Source organism: Fomitiporia mediterranea (assembly GCF_000271605.1).
Source record: "Fomitiporia mediterranea MF3/22 unplaced genomic scaffold FOMMEscaffold_3, whole genome shotgun sequence".
In the NCBI taxonomy this organism is placed as follows: Eukaryota; Fungi; Basidiomycota; class Agaricomycetes; order Hymenochaetales; family Hymenochaetaceae; genus Fomitiporia; species Fomitiporia mediterranea.
Genome location: NW_006760388.1, coordinates 665,487 through 688,091, shown reverse-complemented (window position 1 = coordinate 688,091; position 22,605 = coordinate 665,487). Strand labels below are relative to the sequence as shown.

Below are 22,605 nucleotides of genomic sequence, written 5' to 3'. Positions count from 1 at the left end.
GGGCCAGTAGACTTGCTGTGGAGGACAGAAGAGAGCGTGAACACAGGTTCGCTGGAGTGTGTCCGACGACGATTCGGGCGATGACAAGCAGCGTCATCCGTTCACATGCACTCCCTACTTTCCTCTCATGTCCACTCCAGTATATCCAGTATATCCAGAATAATCTCAGGCAAAATAGACAACACAGCGTCAGCAGCACAACTGAAACCAGCTTATTCGCGAGCGAGTGCGTAAGAGGAGCTGAGAACTCGCTACCGGAGCGTGTGCATAAATACTCCTGACATACGCCAAACATTCCATTTCCATTATCTCCAATTGTCTCTCCGCCGTCAACAACGACTATCACAGTGACGACGACTCACGATGTCTGCGAGCAGGGCGTCTGGTGTGTCCAAGATTGCTGCAGAGAAGCACCATCGCATCCTCCTTGAGCTTGTCTCTCAGCCAGGGAATGGTCTGTTTCAAAGTTCTTTGTTGCTCCTCATTGTATAGCTAATCTTACATGTCTCAGACATATGTGCAGACTGCAAAGGTCTGTATGCTTGGTCAATCAATATCCAGGTCAAGTGAATCGATGCTAAGTTAGTGTCATTGCAGCCAAGGCACCGAGATGGGCTTCACACAATCTCGGCATATTCATCTGGTGCGTCTGCACACTACTCCTGTCCCGCTCGTCCATAACGCCTCATCGCACAATGTTATTTCAGCGTCCGATGTGCAAGTATACACCGCAAGATTGGTACTCATGTAACAAAGGTGTACGTATCTCTATATACGTTAATATTCGCTGGGTATGCTTAAACTCGCCCCTGAATTACAGCAAGAGCCTGACGCTCGATGATTGGTCCAAAGAACAAGTCGAAGTTTGTTTCGTCCTCACTTACTAGTACTGCCCAAACGTAACAGAGGTTGACATGATACTCGTTCTTCAGAACATGAAGACCATTGGTAATGTGCGAGCGAATGCATACTGGAATCCGGACGAGACTAAGCACCCATTGCCGACAAACATGGAAGAGTCGGAACGCGACAGCGAACTTGAAAAGTATATTCGATGTATGTCCTAAGTGTGGCACTAGACTGAAAGAATTTACTGAACATTGGTTCTGTATCGCCAGCAAAGTACCAGTTTCAGAGATTTCGGCCTCTCGGTGCCCGCGCTGCCGAAAAGCTAGGACCGTCTCAATCCCTCCAGTCCAGGACACCTATGCCATCGGCTCAGCCTTCTTCAACCGTCGTGCCTCCGATACGTTCGCAGACGGCACCCATACGTTCTGATATCGCAGCAGAATCGTCAAGAACAGCACCTCCTGTCCCCAGTGCTCCAGTTATGGATGCACGTTCGTTGTCCTCTGGCTCTGGGTTCATTGGTACTGGTGCTAGGATTGAGCTCCCTGCTCGAAGGTCCAGTTACAATCCGTTCCCTTCTTCCGCTACTGCCACTGCCTCTACGCCTTCCTCATCCTTTGCAACGTCCGCACCAGCGCCACCACCAAACCAACAAGCCTCACTTACCTCATCCACATTTAATGACCTCATTTCCTTGCAAGCACCTTCACTGAACTCTTCCCTCCCACTTCAATACTCGCAATCTCCTACTCAGCAAGTCCAACCCCAGCCATTCCAGTCGTCTCTGGCTACTGGATTGAACCAGGCGCCGACACTGTCCCCACCATTCGCCTCTTCTCCCTTCAACACGCCAACGGGTGGAATGACAAACCCATACGCAAACTTAGCACTCAATGCAGCACCGACTGGCTCTCCCTTCGCCTCTGTTAATAATCCCAACTCAAGCTTCCGAAGCGCGAGCCTTCCTACAGCAGGATATGGACAGTCGCCGTTGAACACAATGCCGACAGGGAGCTCACCAGGCTCATTCTCCCAGCCGTTCAACCCCTCTCCGAACCCATTTACTCAGATGCAAGGACAGACGCAGCAATATCCCGGTATGTCTGTTGCAAATTACAATAACAGCAGCACTTTGCCAAGCCAACCCTCTGGTACCTTCTTCCCCGCTCCGGGGAGCCAAGGCCAGCAAGGGCCGTTCCAGCCGGGCCCGTTCCAATCGTCGGCGAACATGCAAGCTGCGTATGGAGGGCAAGGTCAGCATCCGCAACAGCCGTTCCAGGGCATGCAGGGCGGAGGCGGCGTGAACAACCCGTTTGCACAATGGGGCGGAACATAGGCGTACCTGGAATAGGGACTGTTTCTCACTTTGATATCAGACTTGTATACCCATCATTTCTTGTAGTAATAGTCCAGTGTGAATGATGCAATACGTGCCGTTCCAAAAGGGGAGTGTGTACCGGACGATTGAGGGGAGATGCGGGAGAAGAACGCCTACAGTCGTAATAAATGGATAATTTAATATAAAAATATTCCGTGCTCGGAAAAGGAGAAAGCGATATAAACTTGGTCGCGTCTCCGTCGCGTCCTCACCTCCCGACCATCCCCATCTCCCTTCACAACTGCTGCCTCCCTGTCTCTCATCATGGAAAACGTCGAACAACGGTTTAAAGGCCAAAAGTTGGCCGTCCAGCCCGTAAAAGTCAAGAAAATATGCTGCAGTGCGTATTCCTTTGCTAGGAGACATGCATGTACTCTGACCCGTGTTCCACTTTCTAGTTGGTGCTGGTTATGTCGGTACGTGCTCAAGCCCAATGGTAGTCATGAATGTGGTATCTCATACAACCTGAAGGCGGTCCGACATGCGCGGTAATCGCGCTCAAGTGTCCACACATCGAAGTCACCATCGTCGACCTGAACCAGTCCCGCATTGATGCATGGAACAGTCCTGACTTCGCCCTCCCCATCTACGAGCCCGGGCTTGTCGACGTTGTCCGTCAAGCCCGTGGGCGCAATCTCTTCTTCTCCACGGACGTCGACAAGGGCATCCGGGAGGCCGACCTTATCTTCGTCTCCGTCAACACGCCTACAAAAAAGAGCGGCGTCGGTGCGGGCTTTGCTGCTGATCTCAAGTACGTTTTCATTATCCATTCCCTCTGCCTTCTATTGCGTGCCTCTCTTCCCTTCTTCCTTGTCTCCTACCACATTGTCTCCACGTTCCTGCTACGTATCCGCTGTTTTTAATATGCCTACCTGCCTTCCAGTTACGTCGAACTTGCAACACGCCGTATCGCCGCAACTGCCACGACCTCCAAGATTGTTGTTGAAAAATCAACAGTACCATGCCGTACAGCCGAGTCCATGCGCACGATCCTGGAAGCCAACTCCAAGAACGGTTGCCGGTTTGACATTCTCTCCAACCCCGAATTCTTAGCCGAGGGCACGGCCATCAAGGACCTCCTCAACCCGGACCGCGTTCTCATCGGTTCTCTCCAGACCCAGGAAGGTCTCTCCGCATGTGAATCGCTTGCTGAGGTATATGCGAATTGGGTTGAGTACGTCGTATCTTGGATTTACGTCACATTCGTTATTCGTGTGGAATTAACTTAAATTAAATTATAGGAAATCACGCATCCTGACGGTTGGCCTATGGTCCTCTGAGCTCTCCAAGCTCGCCGCCAACGCAATGCTCGCTCAACGTATCTCCTCTATTAACGCTCTGTCCGCAATCTGCGAAGCCACAGGTGCTAAGATTGACGAAGTCTCGCACGCCGTCGGGTGCGATTCCCGCGTTGGGCCCAAATTCCTCAAAGCATCCGTCGGGTTCGGTGGGTCATGTTTCCAAAAGGACATCCTCAACCTCGTCTACCTCAGCGAATCCCTACACCTACCCGAGGTCGCAGCATACTGGCGTCAAGTCGTTGAGATGAACGAATACCAAAAGCGACGGTTCTCCAAGACTGTCGTTGATACGCTATTTAACACTATTACGGGCAAGCGGATCGCCGTGTTGGGTTTTGCGTTCAAAGCTGATACGGGTGATACGCGCGAGAGTGCTGCGATTACGCTTATTAGGGACTTTATGTCTGAGCGTGCGCTTGTAAGGGTTTATGATCCTAAAGTTGAGCATGCACAGATCTGGCAAGACCTTCAAGAAGCTGCGCCTCAGTCTTCACTTGCAGACAGTACGTCCTTCCCCTCCCTTTTCAGATTCAGATCACTTACCACCCTCCCCCGTTAGTCCAAAAACAAGTCACCATCTGCCCATCCGCCCTCTCCGCCTGCCAATCCGCCGAAGCCGTCGTAATCGCAACCGAATGGTCCGAATTCAAGACCATCGAGTGGGAGACCATCTACACCAGCATGGAGAAACCCGCCTTCGTATTTGACGGCCGCCTCCTCCTTGATGCGGATAAACTTAGAGAGATCGGGTTTAAGGTCAAAGTCATTGGACGAGGTGAACGTCTCTAAATAGAGGATTTGGAAGTTATAGAATTCCTCGTCATGGACAGTTGGCTTTATTTAATCGTAGACGCAGCGCAAATACTCGGGTGTATTCTGATAACACCCGATTCTATACTTTTTCCCAAAGACCCTGCTTGCTTACTCGTTTAGAGACAGTGACTCCACTCAATACACAAGAGGACACTTAGACTAAATTCGTTATCGTTGGGTTATTTATCTATTCGACAAGAAATAATAGAGATAAAATTGTGTGCGGTGTGGTATACAGACAGCGTTATCGTGATTCGGAAGAAATCACAAATGAAAAATAATGCTAGTCTACTCCGTTTCGTTCATTACAGTGGTTCTCCAGTTCCATCTATGTGAGAGAACCAGAGACCACTAGAACATAATCATAAATTCAGGCCCCAAAAGAAATACGAATCACACCCCCTGCACGAGATCAACCGCCCTCGCAATGACCTCATCCACCGTCCAATGTTCACCCTGCGTGTGTTTCAGATCTAGGACATCCCCGATCTCATCACACGCCCTGAGCACGCAGTCCACATCCTCCTTTGTATGCGCCGCACTTAAACAGAACCTCACACGACTCGTTACAAGCGGTGTGGCAGGATACGCAACTACCACCACTGCAATCGGGGTTTTCCTCTCCAGCATCATCCGACTGAATACACACATCTTACCAGGGTTGAATAGGAGAAGAGGGACGATGGGACTGTCGACGTGTCCGTAGGTGATGAATCCCAATTTGTCGAGCCCACGAGAAAGATAGCGCGCGATGAATGCAAGTCGACGTAGTCGCATCTTGCCCTCGCTCCCATCTCTCAATGGTTCAGGAAGGTCCAACCAGTTCGGTATACTCGCCGCTGGTGCCGGTCCAGGATAGACGTACGCATTCGGATCTGAAGTCGAAGAAGGGGGGAGGGGAGGAGAAACACCCATGATACTCGCCATACTTGCAAGAATCTGAGTCAACACAGGGGGAGTCATGGCTTCTGCATACGGTCCCAGATGCCCACGAACACGGAGTCTGTCGATTAATGCCTTTGTGCCAGAGATGTACCCACCCGCGGCGCCGAATGACTTTGTGAATGTGCCCATGAGGATGTCGATCTCATTCGGATCGACGCCAAAGTAGTCAGCTACACCTCGGCCGTGCGAGCCGAGAGCCCCGATTGAATGCGCCTCATCGATGAATAAATAAAACTGAACGAGAGAAGAAAAGCCAAAATTAGAATGCTTAACGCCGTATAGTACAGCAGACTAAAAATACCTTGTAGCGTTTCTTGAGCTCCATGATGACCGGCAAGTTTGTCATAGTGCCCTCCATACTGAACAATCCCTCGACAATGAGCAAGATTTTCTTCCATGGTCGATGTGTTTTAGGCTGTCCCTGGCTAATAACCTCACGCAGAAGCGACTCCAGCGCCTCCATGTTGTTATGCTTGAACGTGCGAACGTTCGCTCCGCTTAGACGTACACCGTAGCGAATAGAAGCGTGATTCAGCTCGTCCGAAATAACAAGGCATCCTTTGTTAACCAAAGCCGGCAAGATGGCAGAATTCGTTGCAAAGCCCATCGAACTGATCAGCGCGTCTTCCTTTCCAAGAAACTTCGCCACAAGTTGTTCAGTTTGCTGGTGCAAGTCGAGAGTGCCACCTTCGAGCCGCGCGCCGCACGCGCCGATTCCATAGCGACGAATACCCTCTTCGACAGCGTCCGCACATCCGCCACGAGCCTGTGCAAAACCCAGGTAATTGTACGAAGACAAATTCAATGCGCGTGTACGAGTTCCAGTGAGCTGGAAGGTGTCGTTGAAATCATTGGTCGTTCGATCCAGCAAAGTGATAGTCCGTCCAGGTACACCAGTGCATGGACGTGCAAAGCAGTCATCCATGCGCTTCTTCAGTCTGCGCGTATAAAACGAATCAAAGTCTGAGTTTAGTGCAGCGTATCCCTGATTTTAAGCAGCGCGTCAGGATGTCTCGGACACATGGCAAGGAAAAAAGAAACGTCGACGCACATCCCTCTCCTTAAGATGCCGGTAGTTCTTTGGACGAAGTCGCTTGCCAAGGAAGTCGCGAAGGTGTCCGAGACAAATAAGAATAATATAGCTGATGTATGTCGTGAGTAAAATCCGATACGGGGGTTCGACCTCCTCAAGGTCGTATTTGTCATTGGGACGCGCAGCGGACTCATACCGATACTGTTCATTCGCGCAATGGCCGAACTCGGAATGAACGGTATGAAAAACTTGCTCGGACGTGGGCGGGATAGTGGGTAGGTCGAGTCCGTCGTCATGCTTGTTGTCGGTGTAGTCGTCCAACACGGTACTGTCGTCGGTGGAGGAGGTGAAGGTAGAGGAAGTGGAGAGGGCTGGGGTAGTGGAACCGCTCGTGCTCGTGCTGCGCGAGGACCTGCTGAGTGCATCCATGTGGGAGACGGCAGATAGGTAGGAGGCAGCTGAGCTGAGGGGGATGGACGACTTTTTCTTTCTGGAAAAGATGGACGGCGACTGAGACGCGGGGTTCAATGCCATTGGCGAGGGCATGGCTGGTGCCGCTGCTCCTTCTTGTTCTCGTTCTCGTTCTCAAGCTCACCCTCGTCCTGCACACTGGCAGAGCACGTCCTGTATTTTACGTGGACGGACGAGCTTGTGATGGAGGGAAGAGAGAGGGAGAGAGACAACGAGCGAGGAGAAAAGCGGGAATAGTAATAGCAATGGGAGTAATACGACAAACAACGCACGCGGGCTGACAAATCATTCTCGCGTCATCACAATGCTCTCATCCGTTACATGCTAAGTACAACTACATTTCTCTTTATCTATGTCTTCCAAATCAACGACGGATCGACACCCGCCCTTGTCGGCCCACTAACCCCTCCGACAGCATTCATACTCCGTGAATCATAATACAAGAACGGGTCGGGATCCGCACTCTGTCCACCATATCCCACTCCATGCCGCATATGCAGATCTTGCATTTCACTACCACTCGCCGGAGAGCCGTACAAAAGCTGCGAGTCGTAGATCACTTGCCCCGGTGGTGAAGAAGGTACGGGTGCAACTGCTGGTGCACTTGCCTGAAGAGCACCATGCGGCCCTGAGAAGGACACGCTGTGATGGTGCCGTCCGCCCAATCGTCCGAAATTACTTCCTAAATGCCCTACTGGAAGCGCAGCTGATGCAGTGTTAGCACTCTGATATACTGAGTCCTGTGTGTCTGCGAACGACTGCGTCACTGAGGGTTGCGACATTGAGAGCGACTGCGATCTCGCCCGCTCATGTCCAACTGGCAACGGTCCGAACTGCGATCCAGACGGCGGCACGTGCCCCACTAGTCCTAACTGACCACTCGTGTTACTCCATATTGACGACGTCGCACTATTAAAGCCAGAGCCAAACAGCAATGATGCCTGGGGCGTAGACGACTGATGGACGAAGAGTGACTGATCACTTTTCGAACGCGAAAAGGCTAGTACATTATTTAGCAAATCTTGAGCAGTTGTACCCGGAGGCAGTGTAGCGGGAGGCGCTAGTCGTGTTGGCGAGGAAGCCGTCGATAGTTGCATTGACGGAAATGCTTGAGGTGACATATGAAGAGGCGACATATGCGGCGGCTGAATAATTTTCTGCATCGGAGACAAATGTGATCTGATTACAATAAAGATCAATATAAAATTTAATACCACTACTTCATGCGCAGGGACATACTTCGGAGGACTCCACACTATTTTCTCATCTTCCTCTTCATCAAAGTCACCGCCGGCATCCGCTCCATCCTTAAGAGCTTCATTGAACGCTTCACGGACCACATCATCATCTGTACGCGATGTCTGCGTCGTGTTGTCGTTATCCTCGTCATGCTCATGATTATCCTGAGCGGGCTGAATTGGTTCTAATGGAGGGCCAGGTGCGGCAACGATAGGTGTTGCAACTCGTGCGGGTTCATCAACGGCAGAAGGTTGCCCAGACAGTGTGAACTTGCCGTAAGAGAATGAGACTGGCGAATTCTACATCATCAGATCAGCGAGATCAGTTCAATGTATGTTCGATAGGAAAGATTTCACCTCAATTGTAGCAATCTGTTCTGCATCTTTCAGGATATCCGATATTCGCATAAGATATTCTTCATTAGGATGAGCCACACGAGCCTCAGAAGCCAGTTCGTCGTCTTTCAAGGGCGGACGAACGAACAAATTCCGTTGGATTGGCGAGAAGCCACTCAGTTCCACGTCCTCATCCAGCGGGATCTTCAACTCAGGCAGCCTCGCGCGAGGATACGAGTCACTCAGTGATGTCAGAAAAGATACATACCCGTTCCAAAACGCCCTGATAGAGTTCTTATAATAGTCGGGTGACGAAGAAGCTGCTGTTGCTTTGGTCAACTGCTGAGCGTTCGTTAACAGCCACTTAGATGCGATGCGGATGGCCGGGAGGACGCGTCGGAAAATGGCTGTGATCTGCTGCGCGAGATCTCCGCTATCCAACACATCCTCTATCTTGACCGAAAGTTGGACTCTCGACGTGTCGAACAGCGCTCGAGACAAAGAAAGAATATGAGTAGCAATAAGTGGTTCAATGACTCTTCGATTCGCGCGTATATTCTTGTCCCGAATCATACGAATCTTCCAGAGTGCACTGAATGCGAGAACGACGATGTCGGACACGACGTTAGCTGGAAGGGCGGGCTCGGAAATCAGCGACCTGAACTTCGCAATGACGTATCGGGAATGTTTGGAGGCTCTTGTCGCGAGTCTATAACGCTGTCAGGAAGCAACAATATTGATAGGTATAGAAACATACTCGTCAGAATCAAGATACCAAAGTCCGTGAAGCACAACAACCAGCTCTAAGAATCTATCCACACGGATTTTTTGAACCACCTGAGAGTCATCTCCTTGATTCGCCTTAGACACTCGGTACTGATCCAATGCTTTCTTCAGAACAGTGTTCAAGTTGTCCGATGCAGTATCATACGGATGCTGGACGCAGAGTGCACGATAGTAATGTAGGAGCGAACGAAATGAATCCTTCTGATATGAAGCCAAAATTGCGAGTTGATGAGACGCATTGCCATCGTTGGGAAGCAGTAATCGGGCCTGCTCGTAAATAACTCTGGCCCGAGAATAGTTTCGAGGCCTTGCGATAGTTTCATAGCTACTCTTTCCCCTGCCTCTTCCCGATTTTCTGGGAGGTCCTTCCTCATGGCCCGCTCTTGGTCTACCACCGCCGTCGTTGTATTGCTCACGATATCGAGCAATGTCACCCAAACAGACAAATAACTTCGTGAATATCGCCAACTTGGCTTCTCGCTCTTCATTTTCCCCAACGATTGTTTCTGTCTCTTCTGGGAACACATTTCTCCCGGATTCCGTCTGCAAGTTTTCCTCTTGTTCAGGACGCAATACTTCTGCTTCCACAAGCGCCGAACGTGCTTCCGTCAACCCGAACTGCATCTGGTAGCGGACAAGCAGTTGCACATAGAACCTCTCCTCTTCAGCCAGGAACTGGCGGAATCGCGCGAGCATTTTGCGGTATTCGACATGACCTCCTGCACTGGGGACTTGACGCGCAGCAGCACCCTTGTGTGCTTGCGCAGCAGGCGAGAACAAGTTCCTGTCAAGAATGGCCAAGCGCTGCTTATAAACTGAGATGGCTTGATAGGAAGTCTGCATCCAGATATGCGTCTCTGCATCCTTTGCCTCCTTTGACATGGGGTAGAGTAACAGTAACTTCAAATGCTGCTTTCGAAGACTGAAAAAGTGTAAATACATATGATTAAGTTGGTACGGCTATTGAATCAACGAATCAAAGTACCTCTTGCGCTTGAATTCGACATCCTTGTCCAAGACTTCATTTCTTTTTACTGCCTCCTTCAAGCTTTGGGCGAGTGCCCGTGCTTCGCTAGAAATAGGATAGCAGGACTGAGTTAGGCTGTCTGATCACGCCACAAGGAGGAAGCTGACTTTGCTACATCGGATACTGATTGATGAGCAGTAGCTTGCATGTTGCACGCATACGTTTGACGGATGAGTCGTCAAGCAGCCCGGATGTTATGAGGCGGGACAGGAGAGCATCGTCAGTGTGGTTCTGGGAGACTCTCAGCCGTTCTGTGGCCAAGAGACGCGCGACACACAAAAGGCCTCCTGCCGCTGCTGAACCAGAAATTCCCACGGCTACTTGCAGGATGCCTTATCTAGCCGAATCACGTCAGCAGATTTAATTTTCTGGAATCGTACTTTCTTGGTGGTACCCGTACTACGCTTTCTGGCATATTTCTTAAAAAACAAAAGTACAAACATTGAAACACAGGGATTACGACAGCAACGTAAAGATACAGTGGTGGTGACTAAATGGTGTCAAAATAGAAGATATTACAACAACTAGAAATTCTCATAAACTGCGTTGTTGTAAAGAGACTACGATGGAGGTAGGGAACCTATACCACGAAATCGGTCAGTATTATGAGACAATCGTAGAGGGAGGACCTCTTCTTACTAACCAAAGACATTATAGTGGTCATTCATGTATAGCGGCGTGGATTGGAATTCTTGAGATTGGTGAGAGTCATGACCAACATGTGGACTCGGCTGATCACTATGATTAGTACTCGATAGTGCTGGCAAATCATACATAGAACCGAGCATAGAAGAGGGCTGTCCCATTGAATACTCGCTCCAATACTGGTTGTAGCGCCCACTCCCCTCGGCAACGGCAGCTGGTGAATGATGGAACCCTGTGGACATTCGGTCGTCTACGAATCCGGTGCTGTACTGCTGCGGCAAGACAGAGGTCGAAAGCCCTGATGGAAAACCCAACGGATCTTCTGATGACCATCGAGAATACGAGTTGAACAGAGCCAGCGCACGCGCATTCCCCATCACATCCGGTGCATGAGCATAGCGCTGATCGTTCGCTGCCGCTGGAGCATACAGCTGAGGCGCCAAAGTGGACGCGTCTCGAGTCCCGTGGAGGTGAGATGGATCCCCCAACAGTACAGTTCCAACTGGGTCATCTGCCGAACGTTTTCTCGGTCTGTCGGCGTTTGCGAGAGGAAGCTCATAATCGGGTAGATCGTCCTTAGCACCATTCAAAAGTTCCCATGCTCTGCCGGCGCTGGGCCAAACTATTTCGATACGCTTCAAGACGTCCATGCATTTTTCAAGGCCAAGGGATGCTTGCGGATCATTTAAATTCGTCGCCACTACGTGAAGAAATAGGAGTTAATCATGGTTCTTGGTTACCAGTTACGGAACGTAGACGAAGAACGCACTCGCTGTAATGTGCATTATTCCGGCAGTGAAAATATAGTAGCTTAAAAATACAGAACATCGCTTGAGGCAGAAGCGTTCTTGATATACTGATACTAGAGTGACGTTAGTAAAAATTTAATAAAGCTGACAAAGTCGTCTGGTATTCACCGATTGACGTGATATGGTTGGCGGCCGAAACGCATAAATTAAAGTTCTTCTGAGCTGCGGAGTATGCGTTTTGATCAACCGGAGACTCTAGTTGAGAGCTGGCAAGAAGCAGTCAGATTGCAGCTCAGGACGAAGTAAACAAATGTGTACCGTTTTCGATGCATTGCTATGTAGTGCGGAATACTGCGATAGCATCGCGTCAGCTGGGACCTCGAAAATAAAAACAGGGAATACGTACAATGGCCGATGAAGTAGAATTACAACACACCAATATTGCATATGCAAAGTAAGGACATTCGACGGTGGCATTGGCGTCGATTTAACGCTCGTATCGAACTGTAAATACTCCGGCAAATCCATGTACCATCTATCAAGCGTCCGCTCGAGTTGCAAGGCCTCAAGGTGACGACTTGACACTGGGTTAACAGCATAGATCGCTTGCATAATCATTGCAAGTATCGACGCTAGCGAAGTTTGCCCAGGTCTATAAGCATAAATGGACCGGTCCTAGAGAAATATACTTACAAAGTCGAGCAGCTTCATTGAAGCACGAAATGACACGTCCTGGAACGGGATTGAATGCCGGCACAGGTGCCGTTATGACTTCAACCGGGTCGGCCAGGATTGCGTTTGGTGTTGATTCGTCAGGTGACCATAACTCAAGTTCTTCAATCTACTCGTGCAATTAATATATTAAACGTGTGCTGAGGGATAACATGCACTTACCTCTTCAACACTCGGCAATCGCGTGTCGTAATCTGCTTCGAATATTGAAAGAGGCCGTCCTATGTACGCAGATACGTACTTATCCATTATCACGCACGCGTACCAGATGCGTTTCCGTATCTGTTGCTCTAGAGCAGTAAAGATGGGTTCGCCGTCACGAGACCAGCCATCTGAAGAGCGGTGCATTCCTAGATCTTGAGCCTTCGGCCATGTAAGTCGGGCACCATCCTGGCGTTGACTAGAAACACGTACCATTCTAACCGCCATACCTATGTAAAGCCAGCTCTGAGCCATTGCGCCAATTCCAATTTCCCGATATCCCATCAGTATAAGTGCCTGACAAGTACTCGGACGCGAACTAGAGTAGCACCTATCAAGCAAAACTTTCGCTCGCTCCAAAAAGCCATCGCCAGCTGCCCACATATGACCAGAATCAGGGTCTGGCAAAGCCGCATCCGCTTCTAGCTCAGACGTGATTCCCGTACCCGGGTTTTTGGAAGTCTCAACTTCCGGAGCTGTGATTTCGGATGGAGCTGTTTGATTTGAATTTGTAGATCTCTCGCCATGTTGACTAGGACCAAAATCCGCAGAAGACCGAGAAGGATCTAATAAGACTTGTCCGGGTGATGCACTCGTACCATGAGCAACAGGCGCGTAACGTGCAGCAATTGAAAACATCGCAAGCAATAGAAGGGTTGAAATACGAGGCGACGCTCCACTGGCGCTCTTCTCGCGGTTGTCGTCATTTGGTGCATCATCATCAACATGCGCAGAAGAAGCCGAAGATGAGCGATGCCCTTGTGAAGTTGAATCCAGCGAAAGGTCAGTTGAGCGACCGCGGTCACTGGATGAAGGTTTTGGAGCCGATTTGTTCTGCTCCAAAACATCACACCTGTTCAATATTCAGCATCGCATTGCGGCAGTAAAGAACCGGTTGCTCACGTTTCTTTAAAATCGCGAAGGAAAGTCTGTTTATGGACAATTGGTAGAAACGGGTGCACATGGGTGAAATAAAGTTCCAGAAGATGCTCTTGGACGTCACGAGCTGGGAGACGAGCACGGGCAGCACGCTCACAAGCTTCCGCTTCTTTGGCTCTAGCACTGTGCAGTGTAGAGGACGGGGCAACAGGTGGCCACACCCGTGCTTTAGGAAAATGCCTACAGGAAAATGGACATGAGTCCAAGGTAATTTTTTAAATTAAAATTAGAGTGTAATATTACCATATACCACCTTTGTTCCTTCCGTCCACCCTTAATTTCTGACCAAGAAGGTGCAGGCCACTCGCTTTCCCATGGAAGCGAACTTGAGCTTCCTCATTAATCGACAACTGACCCACGCCACCAGTAATGCCTTCTTCTCCCTCAACATTTTCTGCTTCGTCCACAGCACTATCAATCCCATACGATGAATGTGAGGATGCAGTTGATGGGGGTTGTCCCATCGCCGAATTGTTGTATATTGTTGATGCAAAGGAAGATGGTACTGGCGGAGAATATCGGGCTGCGCTCGTAGTCATGGACAACGGATTCGCAGGATCTGACGATCCACCGATAGAACCCATGCTTTGTTTATGACCAGGCTGGGAATGCACGAATCGCTCGGGTGAATATTCTAATTGACGTTGCACGGGAGAATCAATACGCCTCCGCTGTCTCTCTCTTTCATCGTTGGGACCTGGTGCCTGAAACGTATGCCTACCCGCCGTCACACCTGATGAAGATGAAGGGATGGAACTACGAGACCGCGCAGCTGCCTTCATGCGCTCGGTTACCGTATCTTGCCATTCGTTTGAAGGACTAATGAGTTTACTTAGTCACCAGAAATATCAACTCAGAAGAGAGTGAGCCTACTGGGCGGTTGACAGACTGCTCGTTTCCATTTCTTGACCGAGACCAACCATCCGACCCCGTCCTTGGACACTTGCCGGAGGACCACTCATTCCCGACGCGCTTCCAGAGACTCTGCTGTCTTTCACTGTCCCAGCGCTTCCACTGCTCCTTTCGTCGCTACTACCCGCAGTCGGCCGTGAGGAATGTTTTGCATCAACATTTACGCTAGTCGTTTGAATTTGAGCCTTCCTTCCTTTTGTTCCATATGCTCCCCGGTCTACGCGATCCACGATCTCCCTTGCCAGTGGGTCATTATTTCGTAGATCCTCCAAGAGGGACCGGGCCCGTTCATCAGGTACAGATACATCTAAATATTGTAGACACGATAAATAAAGTTCGAAAAAAAGGTACAAAAGTGGACGATTCACCATTTTCCAAGACACTTCTCTCAGGGTTTGCAAGTGCGAGAATAATCCCGACAAGTGCCTCCGTTTGATGCAAACGGGATTCAATGGCATCAATGTACCCTTTTGGAGGCCCACGTTTCCGCGAGGGACCAAGAAATGTGCATGCTGAAAATATGATGATACGTAAGCCCATTCACCCATAGAGAAGGAACGGATCTCGCAAGCCCCAAAATATCACAGATTCCGGGTAAAATGAAGAGGCGCATATAACAGCAATATGCAATAAAAAGGTGCAACTTACGCGTCCCAAGCATCATACAGCTCTTGCAAGGTTCCCCATCTCCAGTGCGTTCGCACTTGCATTTTGATTTGCGACACTGGTCGCAAGCTTAGAGGCAAGCAAATATAAATGCTGGATTTACAGCTTGATAAAAAAAGAACTCCTTACCTTTACTGCTTCTCCTCCTCACTTGTTTCTCACCCTTTTTGCCGCCGGCGCTCGCATCAACTGTAGAATACTCGTCTGCCTCGTCATATCGTGATGTCCCGTGAGGAAGATTCCCAAGGACGTCATCATCGTCATACGACTCGAGCGTGTCCAAGTCAACGTCTGCATGGTACATGTTGCCACTCATGGTCGTTAGGCGTGTAGAAGTGCTCGGCGTCGTAAACTCTGATAATAGCTGCGCCACCTGATTATCGTTTCGTTGACTTAAGGTGTATCCGTACTTCTGGCGATCATAACCTGACTGATGCCCTAAAGATCTATGATGCGCCGAGCGGGCTCTCTTACTCCAAGTTAGAGCCTGTAATAAACTATTACTGAATTCCATCGCTTACCCTTGCTCCAAGAGTAGACGGTAAATGCGTGGCTTGTGTGAAGGGTGCAACCGACCCGCTTGAACCAGCAGTGAACGAATGTAAACCACTCGCTTGTGTCTGTTGTCCTCCAGTAGATTCTATATCTACGTAAGACTGGTCTGCGCTGAGCTTGAGATCTTCCTCCTGTTCACCCTTAAGGGCGTAATGGGTATATATGCTAGGAGAAGTAGAGTGAAAAGGAGGTTGTGAAGTTGTGAACGGAGAACGAGCGCGAGAAGCAATATAAGGCGACACTCTAGGGACGCTAGATGTAGCTGATCGATGTACTTGGCTGCTCGATGGTACCGAGGAATGCGACCACGACTGAGCTTCTGACGAAACAAGCGAAGGATCTAAATTCTGTGTTGGTGAAGCCGCTGGATTGGATGGATTGCCGCGGGCTACACCGGCGTCCGAGTAAGGTGTTATCAAATGGTGTGATGAATGTGTGTCGTAGTACGGTGAACCGACCGCCGATACAGCGACAGAGCGGCTAGTCGATCGTGAGCTGACTAAAGAAAGGCCTGTAGAAGAAATCGAGTGCGAAAGAGAAGGCGGCGCCGAAGAATCCCTCGAGCTCGGTGTCGCTGAGTGTGTGTCGAAACTTCCTAAATTGCTAAAATTGCCTGATAACTGCGCGTACGGGTGGTAACGGACGGACGAGACTGGTGACGGTTGGGAAGAAGCTGCCTGACTAGGATGTGCAAAATTTTGGTGTCGACTCTGAGTTCGATTGGAAGACGGCGCGTATGTTGGATGGGTGGTAATGACAGAAGTCACCGCTCGAGGAGGTGGGAAAAGTGAGGAGAAGTTGGACGCTGGGGTCAGACGAGGAAGAGATGATTGATGAGAATCAACGTCAGCCTCTTCTCTGGATGCCTCCTCGGAAAGCCTATCGACCGAGTAACTTCGGTTTTCAGACGAGTGTGCGGGAGAGTATAACCCGCTGCTTCTCGCCTGCGAGACAGACGACTCCTGCGGAGAATGGACGTCAGTATAAAAACTAAAATTTGAATGTTCTCGACTCTGATGCTGATTAACAAGTCCTGCTCCGCTCGGTTCAACGCCTACATGCGAAACAGCAGGTACCTGCTGCGAGCCCGATGGTAACTGGGAAGAACGTGTGTTATCAGGCTTCTGACCAAGCGCCGCGTCGCCGCGCGAAAAATCATGATTAAGGCTGGGCCCGTCTGTCCCAGTGTATCCACTGGTGTAATCAATTCCATGAAGACGACTGAACCCTGCATTCTCCTTGAAGGAGGGCGGGGGGCACATACTGGTGGTACAAGAGATACGACCAGCGACAACGCCAGAGATGTGGAGAGAAAAAGGACAGAAGGGACGAAGATGAAGGAGACAGGAGGAGGGGAGTACTGCAGAACTGGAGAGAGAAAGGTCAATAAATCGGACATACGGGTTAAGTTAAGAGAGTTGGAGTAAACTCTTTTGGGTTGTTACAACAAATTTCGTTTGTTGGGGTGTTGTTTGACTGTGGACCCTTAGACAAGGAACAAACGAGCACGAGCCACACTCAGTGTGGGCGATCACTCTGCTCTGAATGAAAGACCGACTCTCCGGGTAGACGGAGCAGATACCCGATTCCGAGCTTGTCTCGCTTCGGCAATGATATAGACTACCCGAGATTGCCTTTGCCACTACTAGCCCACAGACACAACACGTCTCTCCCGGATACAATGAAGAACTGCAGCAGGAGGGTGGTGGTAACTGCTGAGCAATACAGTAGCGACTCGGACGCGTCGAGGAGACCAAGTGACAGAAGCACAGAGTGACCATGTGCCATAATCTCTCGTGGAACTCGCCTTCTATTTCGGGAATCTCCGACATTGTTCCGTGACTACACATATACATATTTGCTTCCGCCATACGTCACTTTCACTCTAGCTTATTCATCACATACATTTTAGTGCCCTGCACAAAATTTGTTTTCCTTCAAGATTCTCTCCTTGAGGGCCACCGCAGCTATCATTCCGCCATCCAAGCCTTCGCTTGTGCAGAGACGACCGACTATCTCATACCTTGTATGGCTAAGGGGGCAGAAGCACATGTGCATACCATCACATGTGACGTAAGGCATTCTCCGTCTTTGTGATGCAACACCCTCAAATTTGTCGTCACACAGCATCTGTGATCCTCTTAGCTCTCCTGTTTCGATTCTGAAAATTACCGCTGCGCGCTGCTCTGCAGAGCTTCTACAAAATTGAGCACACGAGCCAGGGCGAAGGCATTTTTCGTTTGGTCCTATGACTAGAGGATTGACTTGAAGAAACTATTCATAGCGTTCGGTCATTCATGACCCCGACGACAACGCCTGAGGCCAATTCGATAGTGGCAAGCCAATGTGTTGGCGCCGGTACTGCTGCTAGCACTACCAGCGTTGCTTGCTCGCTTCGGTGCCCCATTCTGCATTGATTAAAGCACGATGAAGCGTGATGAAGCCACAACCACGTCGTTCGTCCATGGATCTTTGTACAGATTTGTATCGTTGGCCGACCCGAAACCTCCGCAAGCCCGTCAACATCCTTTTCCCTCGGCCTTCTTGAATCTTGACTGCTATCGATTTCCAGTTTTGGTTTGCTCCGGTTTCGGGATCTGCGTTGGTGATCGGAAAGAGAAACCCGCGTGGACCTTGCATCGCTTGCATTCGATGCATCTGTTGCGGCCACCTTTCGGAACGTTCAAAAGAGAAAGAGAAACGTGACACAGCATCGGGGTATTTCGGACTAGTTCAGGTCCCTCGGAAGCCTTGAAGAAAAATTTCGCTTGGTACGTGTGCCAGCATAAGTTACGCTGGACGCGATTGGTAGGTTAATTAATCGCATCATGCATAGTGATCGATAGTCCAATGCATTCTTGGATGAACTGTGCAGAAGCCCAAGCTTAATGAGGTTCTGGCATTCCTCTTCGCGGAACATTTTGGCACTTTTCAATAGACTCAGTATTGCCCCGAATGCCTGGCGAGTAGGTGACGGGAGTATATGGTTCCTCTGTGCGGCCCGAAGTCGGTCAACTGCGCTTCGACTTCCCGCGCCTCAAAGAACGAAGAGTATAGAAATAAGTCAAGGGTAATACATAACAAGGCTCCTTCCAACCCCGTCATGAACCTCTGCAATCCTTCGGAGTGTGCCCAAATTGGTTATCGTAAATCCTCAGCACAATTGTGGAAGCTAATACCTTGTTTACAAGCGAGAGATTGCAATTGAATCCCAGTTCCTGCCCACACCCCCGAGCATTTCGCACTACTCAAACCGTACCCTTCCGTTCTTAACGATGGTCAATAGTCCATTGAAACACGAGGACCAGATCTGAATTGAAGTTCCGGCGAACGCACCGCATCCACAACGAACCATCTTCACTTTCATCATACTCTATCCATTGAAGAACATGCATTCGTCACGTTTTTCAGTGCTGTCCCAACCCTGTATCGGCCCTTCGGACTAGTGCCCAGCTCACAAATTTTGCTTTTCAATGGATGGTTGGATGCAAATGACCCCTGTGCAGGATCGTTGCTAACAGGCATATGTTTAACTTCGTATCGCTCTATCCGGTGTCTTTTCTGCTCAGTGATGGAAACTTATTGCCAAATAGATGCAGTTCTCGATCTTCTAGGGAAAGGTGAAGGCGTAACACTTGCTCATTCTCGCGTTACGATGCCCCAACCAATAAGACTAACTAATCACTTGATTCAAGAGTTGCCGCACGCAATGCATTATAGGAACGTTTCCCCTCCACGATGTCTCAATCCCTAAGTAGCCATTACTTCCAGAAGACACTGCATTTTTCTTTCCTCGGTCGCAAAAGAAGCAAAGATCCTTGATCTTGACTCGAAGCACATGCACGTCGTTCGCGCATTCCTTCCTTCGAGGGTCTCTGCGAGCATGGTCGGAGGTTGTCCCGTACGGTGTACCCCCCACCGGCCATGCTTCTGTCAGAGCAAGCGAGATATTGCGGGGAAGGAACAGGGTATGGAACAGAGATTTACGTTCTTTCTCCAAGAACTTCTTTCACGAATCACCTTGTTACTACATTGCGGCAAACACGCGCATCTGTGTGTATCTCCCTGCATTCGTTTCGGACATTCAGCCTTTCCTTTTGTCTTCTCGCTGTCACTCTGAAGCGCCACTGTTCTTCGAAAGCACTCCTCGGTTCAGACCGTGTGGTACACAAATTTCAAGCATTCCCCACTGCTTCAGGCAGGATATCTGAGATCCATTTTTCAGAACTATGCTCAGTTCGCGATTGGGACGCCAAGGTGCTGGTCTAAACTATCGGACGACCGTGCGTTGAATACGCGTTGCAATAATGATATCGCTACCTGTTACCGAAACTGCGGTTTACGAGAGAGCCTTATTTTACCGACTGTAGGAACTTGTAAGGCTTTGGTGTTCCGACATCTCCACAAGTGGATGCAGTAAGTACCCAAACAAATTGACGTAGGCACTTCTAATTAGTGCCATGACTACATGCGATAGGCTCGTACAAGGACGTACAGATCACAATGGTGCACAGACACGTAAAAATTACAGACTTCCCATTGAAACACGAAAAGGAAGCAAATATCATGGAAGTAAGTTACCTTTCGGAAACCAACGGTCAGAAGCCCACAAGGTAAACCCCGAAACCCGGGCGCAGTATGAAAAAAGCACCGGGGGTAGATATGATGTCTTAATTAGGAGTTAAAGCAAAACAGCAATGAATGGATTTCGGACGACGGAGTGCCGACCGGAACTGTTTGGTACTGCTGACGATCATAGCTCATATTTACTATATTTGATGGTACTACCCCTCAACTTCTGGGGACAGCTTTCATGCTGTGCAACTTCCTTGAGCACGGTTCTTCCTAACCGAGGTGGCTCTATGAAATTCTTCTCTCCCGTGATGTCTTCTCTTATCTCAGTAGTTGAATTTCACGTATTAGAAGTAGTACATTCCTTGGCCTTGAATTGAACAGATTCCTACTTTCCACGTCACCAGATCAGTCATTCGAACCTCCTATCCGACGAGCGTAAACCTCTGTATAGACTGTAGCCGACCACACACCACATGTAACGAGGCAGCAAAAAAATAAACGCTAGGAGACGCAGGAGTCGATAACTCCGCACGAATCGGAAATCAAATGAGGATAGGTATTTCAAGTAGTGCTACCGACATTCCAGATGTTGTAACCGCGAGATTTTCGGCCAACGACAGGTAAATCAAGCGATGTAGATAGGTTTAAGGTGGTGTATACACACCCTCTCGTTTAACTTATGCGTGAATCCAAAGATACCTCGACACCCGACAAAGGTATTTCACTAGTAGTAGATGAAGAGAGAGGTGAATTACTTAAAGGCTGCAGAAGCGACGGAGAAATACTGCTGACAGGTGGATGGCATAAGAGATGGCGAATAGAGATGGAGGTGAAGAATTGCACCAACGACCACACTGGGAAATCCGGCTGTGTGCGTTAGGAACGCAAAAAGTAACTAAAAAGGTAACTGAATGGAGATGACCAATCTACTATTGTAGCACAGCAGAAACATTTCCATAGGAGGGATGCACAAGAAATAGGCCCTAGAATGGATGGGGTTTTCCGTGGATCCATACCACGGTAAGGAAACTCTCACAGTAACCGTACCGCAGTAAGGATTCCCACAGTTACTGTGGTTTACTGCGTGTCCACCAATGCTGAGGGAAAAAAATACTCTAACCGAAGACACTCATTTGAACTCGTTACTTTGCTACATCTTACTCTAATACATACTCTAAGCCCAAAAAAAATGTCTCAAAGCTATTCTTCTCTATCTCCTACTAGTATCTATACTCAGTTTCATTATAATTGTACCAGAGTTCTGGTTTCTACCCCTGGTGCTTCTTCTCCCACACCATCCATACCATTAGCACATCAAGCTGAATTTCATAAATGTCTAGCAGAAGCACCAGCCCCAGCAGCTATTCTATTAGCTCTAAAAAGGAAGAGGAAGGCTGCTGGTTCAGTATATAACATGACAGATGAGAAGGTTTGGGATATGAATAATGAGGAAATACTTAGTATACTTTCTTCCTTTCTTCCTTTCTATCTTTTTTCTTGCTCTGTATTGTAGTTCTTTTATTAGTAATACAGATTATATTATTCTAAATGTATATGTGTTAATATTGGTCAAATAATAATAACTTCTTGTATATTCAGCTTCCTACTGTGTCAAATAGACTTCTCTAGCATATTAGCACTATAACATTTCTGTCAGATGTGTTGAGCATAATAGAATAAGGAAAATCTTCTTCATCTTCAATGGTATACATAGTAGTCCAAACTACTAAGAAATTAAGTGTGTACAAATGGGTACAAAGAACAGTACATTACTACTCCTTAATTCTACTATTGTCTGTACTAATTCAAGAGGTCATACAACAAATGCTACCCAACCACCTATTATTTATTCTGAAGCTGCTCATTGTACTCTCATTACTCTTTACTGTACAAAAAGCAACCAGCCTTTCAATTTTGTAAAGGATTACTATTATACACTTAAAGTTGTAATACTCTAACCTAGTGTATCTCTACCAAGCCCTAACACTGTTTCAAGTAACATTAAAGCTATTTATACTGGCTTGTCAATTCAAGTAAGGAACTACTTTAAAGTAAGTACAAATATACTTTTTTCCTTCTACATTTAATTAAATACATTTAGAATCATGTAAGAAATGTGTATCTTACAATTAATAGTTGGACTGTACTAATAAGTGCTTCTTATCTTAGAGTTGTAGTTATCTGGTATGATTCTGGGAAGGTGCATCAAGCAATCCTTGAATTTATTTAGTAAGTATTATTTAATCAAAAGGCAAGTGTAACAGTAAATGCCTGCTAAAGTTATTACTTAACTTTAGTATGTATTATAGTTTAGTAGAAGTAATAATGATAGATACAGTACTATATGTCAGTATTAGTATCTACACACAAAGAAACAGGAGCATGATTGCTCTTTGAGCTAACTGTTATAGTATTAGTATTAGTATCTGTACACAAAGAAACAGGAGTATAATT

The 22,605-nt window shown here is 48.4% G+C and overlaps 4 protein-coding genes across 4 annotated transcripts; 2 read left to right on the top strand and 2 right to left on the bottom strand.

The window, feature by feature from the left end:
• Window positions 1-349: 349 nt before the first annotated feature.
• FOMMEDRAFT_165785 (ArfGap-domain-containing protein) lies at window positions 350-2,390 on the top strand. Its single transcript, XM_007263408.1, has 7 exons — window positions 350-454; window positions 512-532; window positions 598-643; window positions 708-758; window positions 821-863; window positions 933-1,056; window positions 1,119-2,390. The coding sequence occupies exons 1-7, from the start codon at window positions 364-366 to the stop codon at window positions 2,183-2,185; spliced, it is 1,443 nt and encodes a 480-aa protein (XP_007263470.1). The 5' UTR covers window positions 350-363; the 3' UTR covers window positions 2,186-2,390.
• Window positions 2,391-2,450: 60 nt separating this feature from the next.
• FOMMEDRAFT_17672 (UDP-glucose dehydrogenase) lies at window positions 2,451-6,994 on the top strand. The gene is made up of 7 exons (XM_007263407.1): window positions 2,451-2,567; window positions 2,626-2,643; window positions 2,699-2,978; window positions 3,111-3,401; window positions 3,469-4,031; window positions 4,088-5,520; window positions 5,588-6,994. The coding sequence occupies exons 1-6, from the start codon at window positions 2,492-2,494 to the stop codon at window positions 4,315-4,317; spliced, it is 1,458 nt and encodes a 485-aa protein (XP_007263469.1). The 5' UTR covers window positions 2,451-2,491; the 3' UTR covers window positions 4,318-5,520; window positions 5,588-6,994.
• A 69-nt stretch (window positions 6,995-7,063) lies between these two features.
• FOMMEDRAFT_138831 (uncharacterized protein) lies at window positions 7,064-10,411 on the bottom strand. Its single transcript, XM_007263406.1, has 6 exons — window positions 10,285-10,411; window positions 10,136-10,222; window positions 9,122-10,072; window positions 8,386-9,073; window positions 8,030-8,328; window positions 7,064-7,969 (listed from the first exon to the last, which is right to left on the bottom strand). The coding sequence occupies exons 1-6, from the start codon at window positions 10,323-10,325 to the stop codon at window positions 7,141-7,143; spliced, it is 2,895 nt and encodes a 964-aa protein (XP_007263468.1). The 5' UTR covers window positions 10,326-10,411; the 3' UTR covers window positions 7,064-7,140.
• Window positions 10,412-10,815: 404 nt separating this feature from the next.
• FOMMEDRAFT_131881 (uncharacterized protein) lies at window positions 10,816-16,838 on the bottom strand (the record flags this gene model as incomplete). The annotated part of the gene is made up of 15 exons (XM_007263405.1): window positions 10,816-11,522; window positions 11,592-11,684; window positions 11,740-11,837; window positions 11,890-11,922; window positions 11,978-12,203; window positions 12,265-12,412; window positions 12,466-12,666; window positions 12,718-13,357; window positions 13,408-13,623; window positions 13,687-14,262; window positions 14,317-14,662; window positions 14,724-14,867; window positions 15,004-15,090; window positions 15,151-15,490; window positions 15,543-16,838. The coding sequence occupies 15 exons, from the start codon at window positions 16,836-16,838 to the stop codon at window positions 10,816-10,818; spliced, it is 5,151 nt and encodes a 1,716-aa protein (XP_007263467.1).
• Between the last annotated feature and the right edge of the window lie 5,767 nt (window positions 16,839-22,605).

Excerpts from the sequence above, each read along its gene's own strand:
- FOMMEDRAFT_165785 (XM_007263408.1), top strand. The coding sequence starts at position 364 with ATGTCTGCGAGCAGGGCGTCTGGTGTGTCCAAGATTGCTGCAGAGAAG. Across the intron at positions 533-597 it reads CATATGTGCAGACTGCAAAG|CCAAGGCACCGAGATGGGCT; the intron begins GTCTGTATGCTT and ends GTGTCATTGCAG. Across the intron at positions 864-932 it reads GGTCCAAAGAACAAGTCGAA|AACATGAAGACCATTGGTAA; the intron begins GTTTGTTTCGTC and ends CTCGTTCTTCAG.
- FOMMEDRAFT_17672 (XM_007263407.1), top strand. The coding sequence starts at position 2,492 with ATGGAAAACGTCGAACAACGGTTTAAAGGCCAAAAGTTGGCCGTCCAG. Across the intron at positions 3,402-3,468 it reads GTATATGCGAATTGGGTTGA|GAAATCACGCATCCTGACGG; the intron begins GTACGTCGTATC and ends ATTAAATTATAG. Across the intron at positions 4,032-4,087 it reads TCAGTCTTCACTTGCAGACA|TCCAAAAACAAGTCACCATC; the intron begins GTACGTCCTTCC and ends CTCCCCCGTTAG.
- FOMMEDRAFT_138831 (XM_007263406.1), bottom strand. The coding sequence starts at position 10,325 with ATGCAAGCTACTGCTCATCAATCAGTATCCGATGTAGCAAA. Across the intron at positions 10,073-10,135 it reads GTCGAATTCAAGCGCAAGAG|TCTTCGAAAGCAGCATTTGA; the intron begins GTACTTTGATTC and ends ACACTTTTTCAG. Across the intron at positions 9,074-9,121 it reads TGGTATCTTGATTCTGACGA|ACTCGCGACAAGAGCCTCCA; the intron begins GTATGTTTCTAT and ends ACAGCGTTATAG.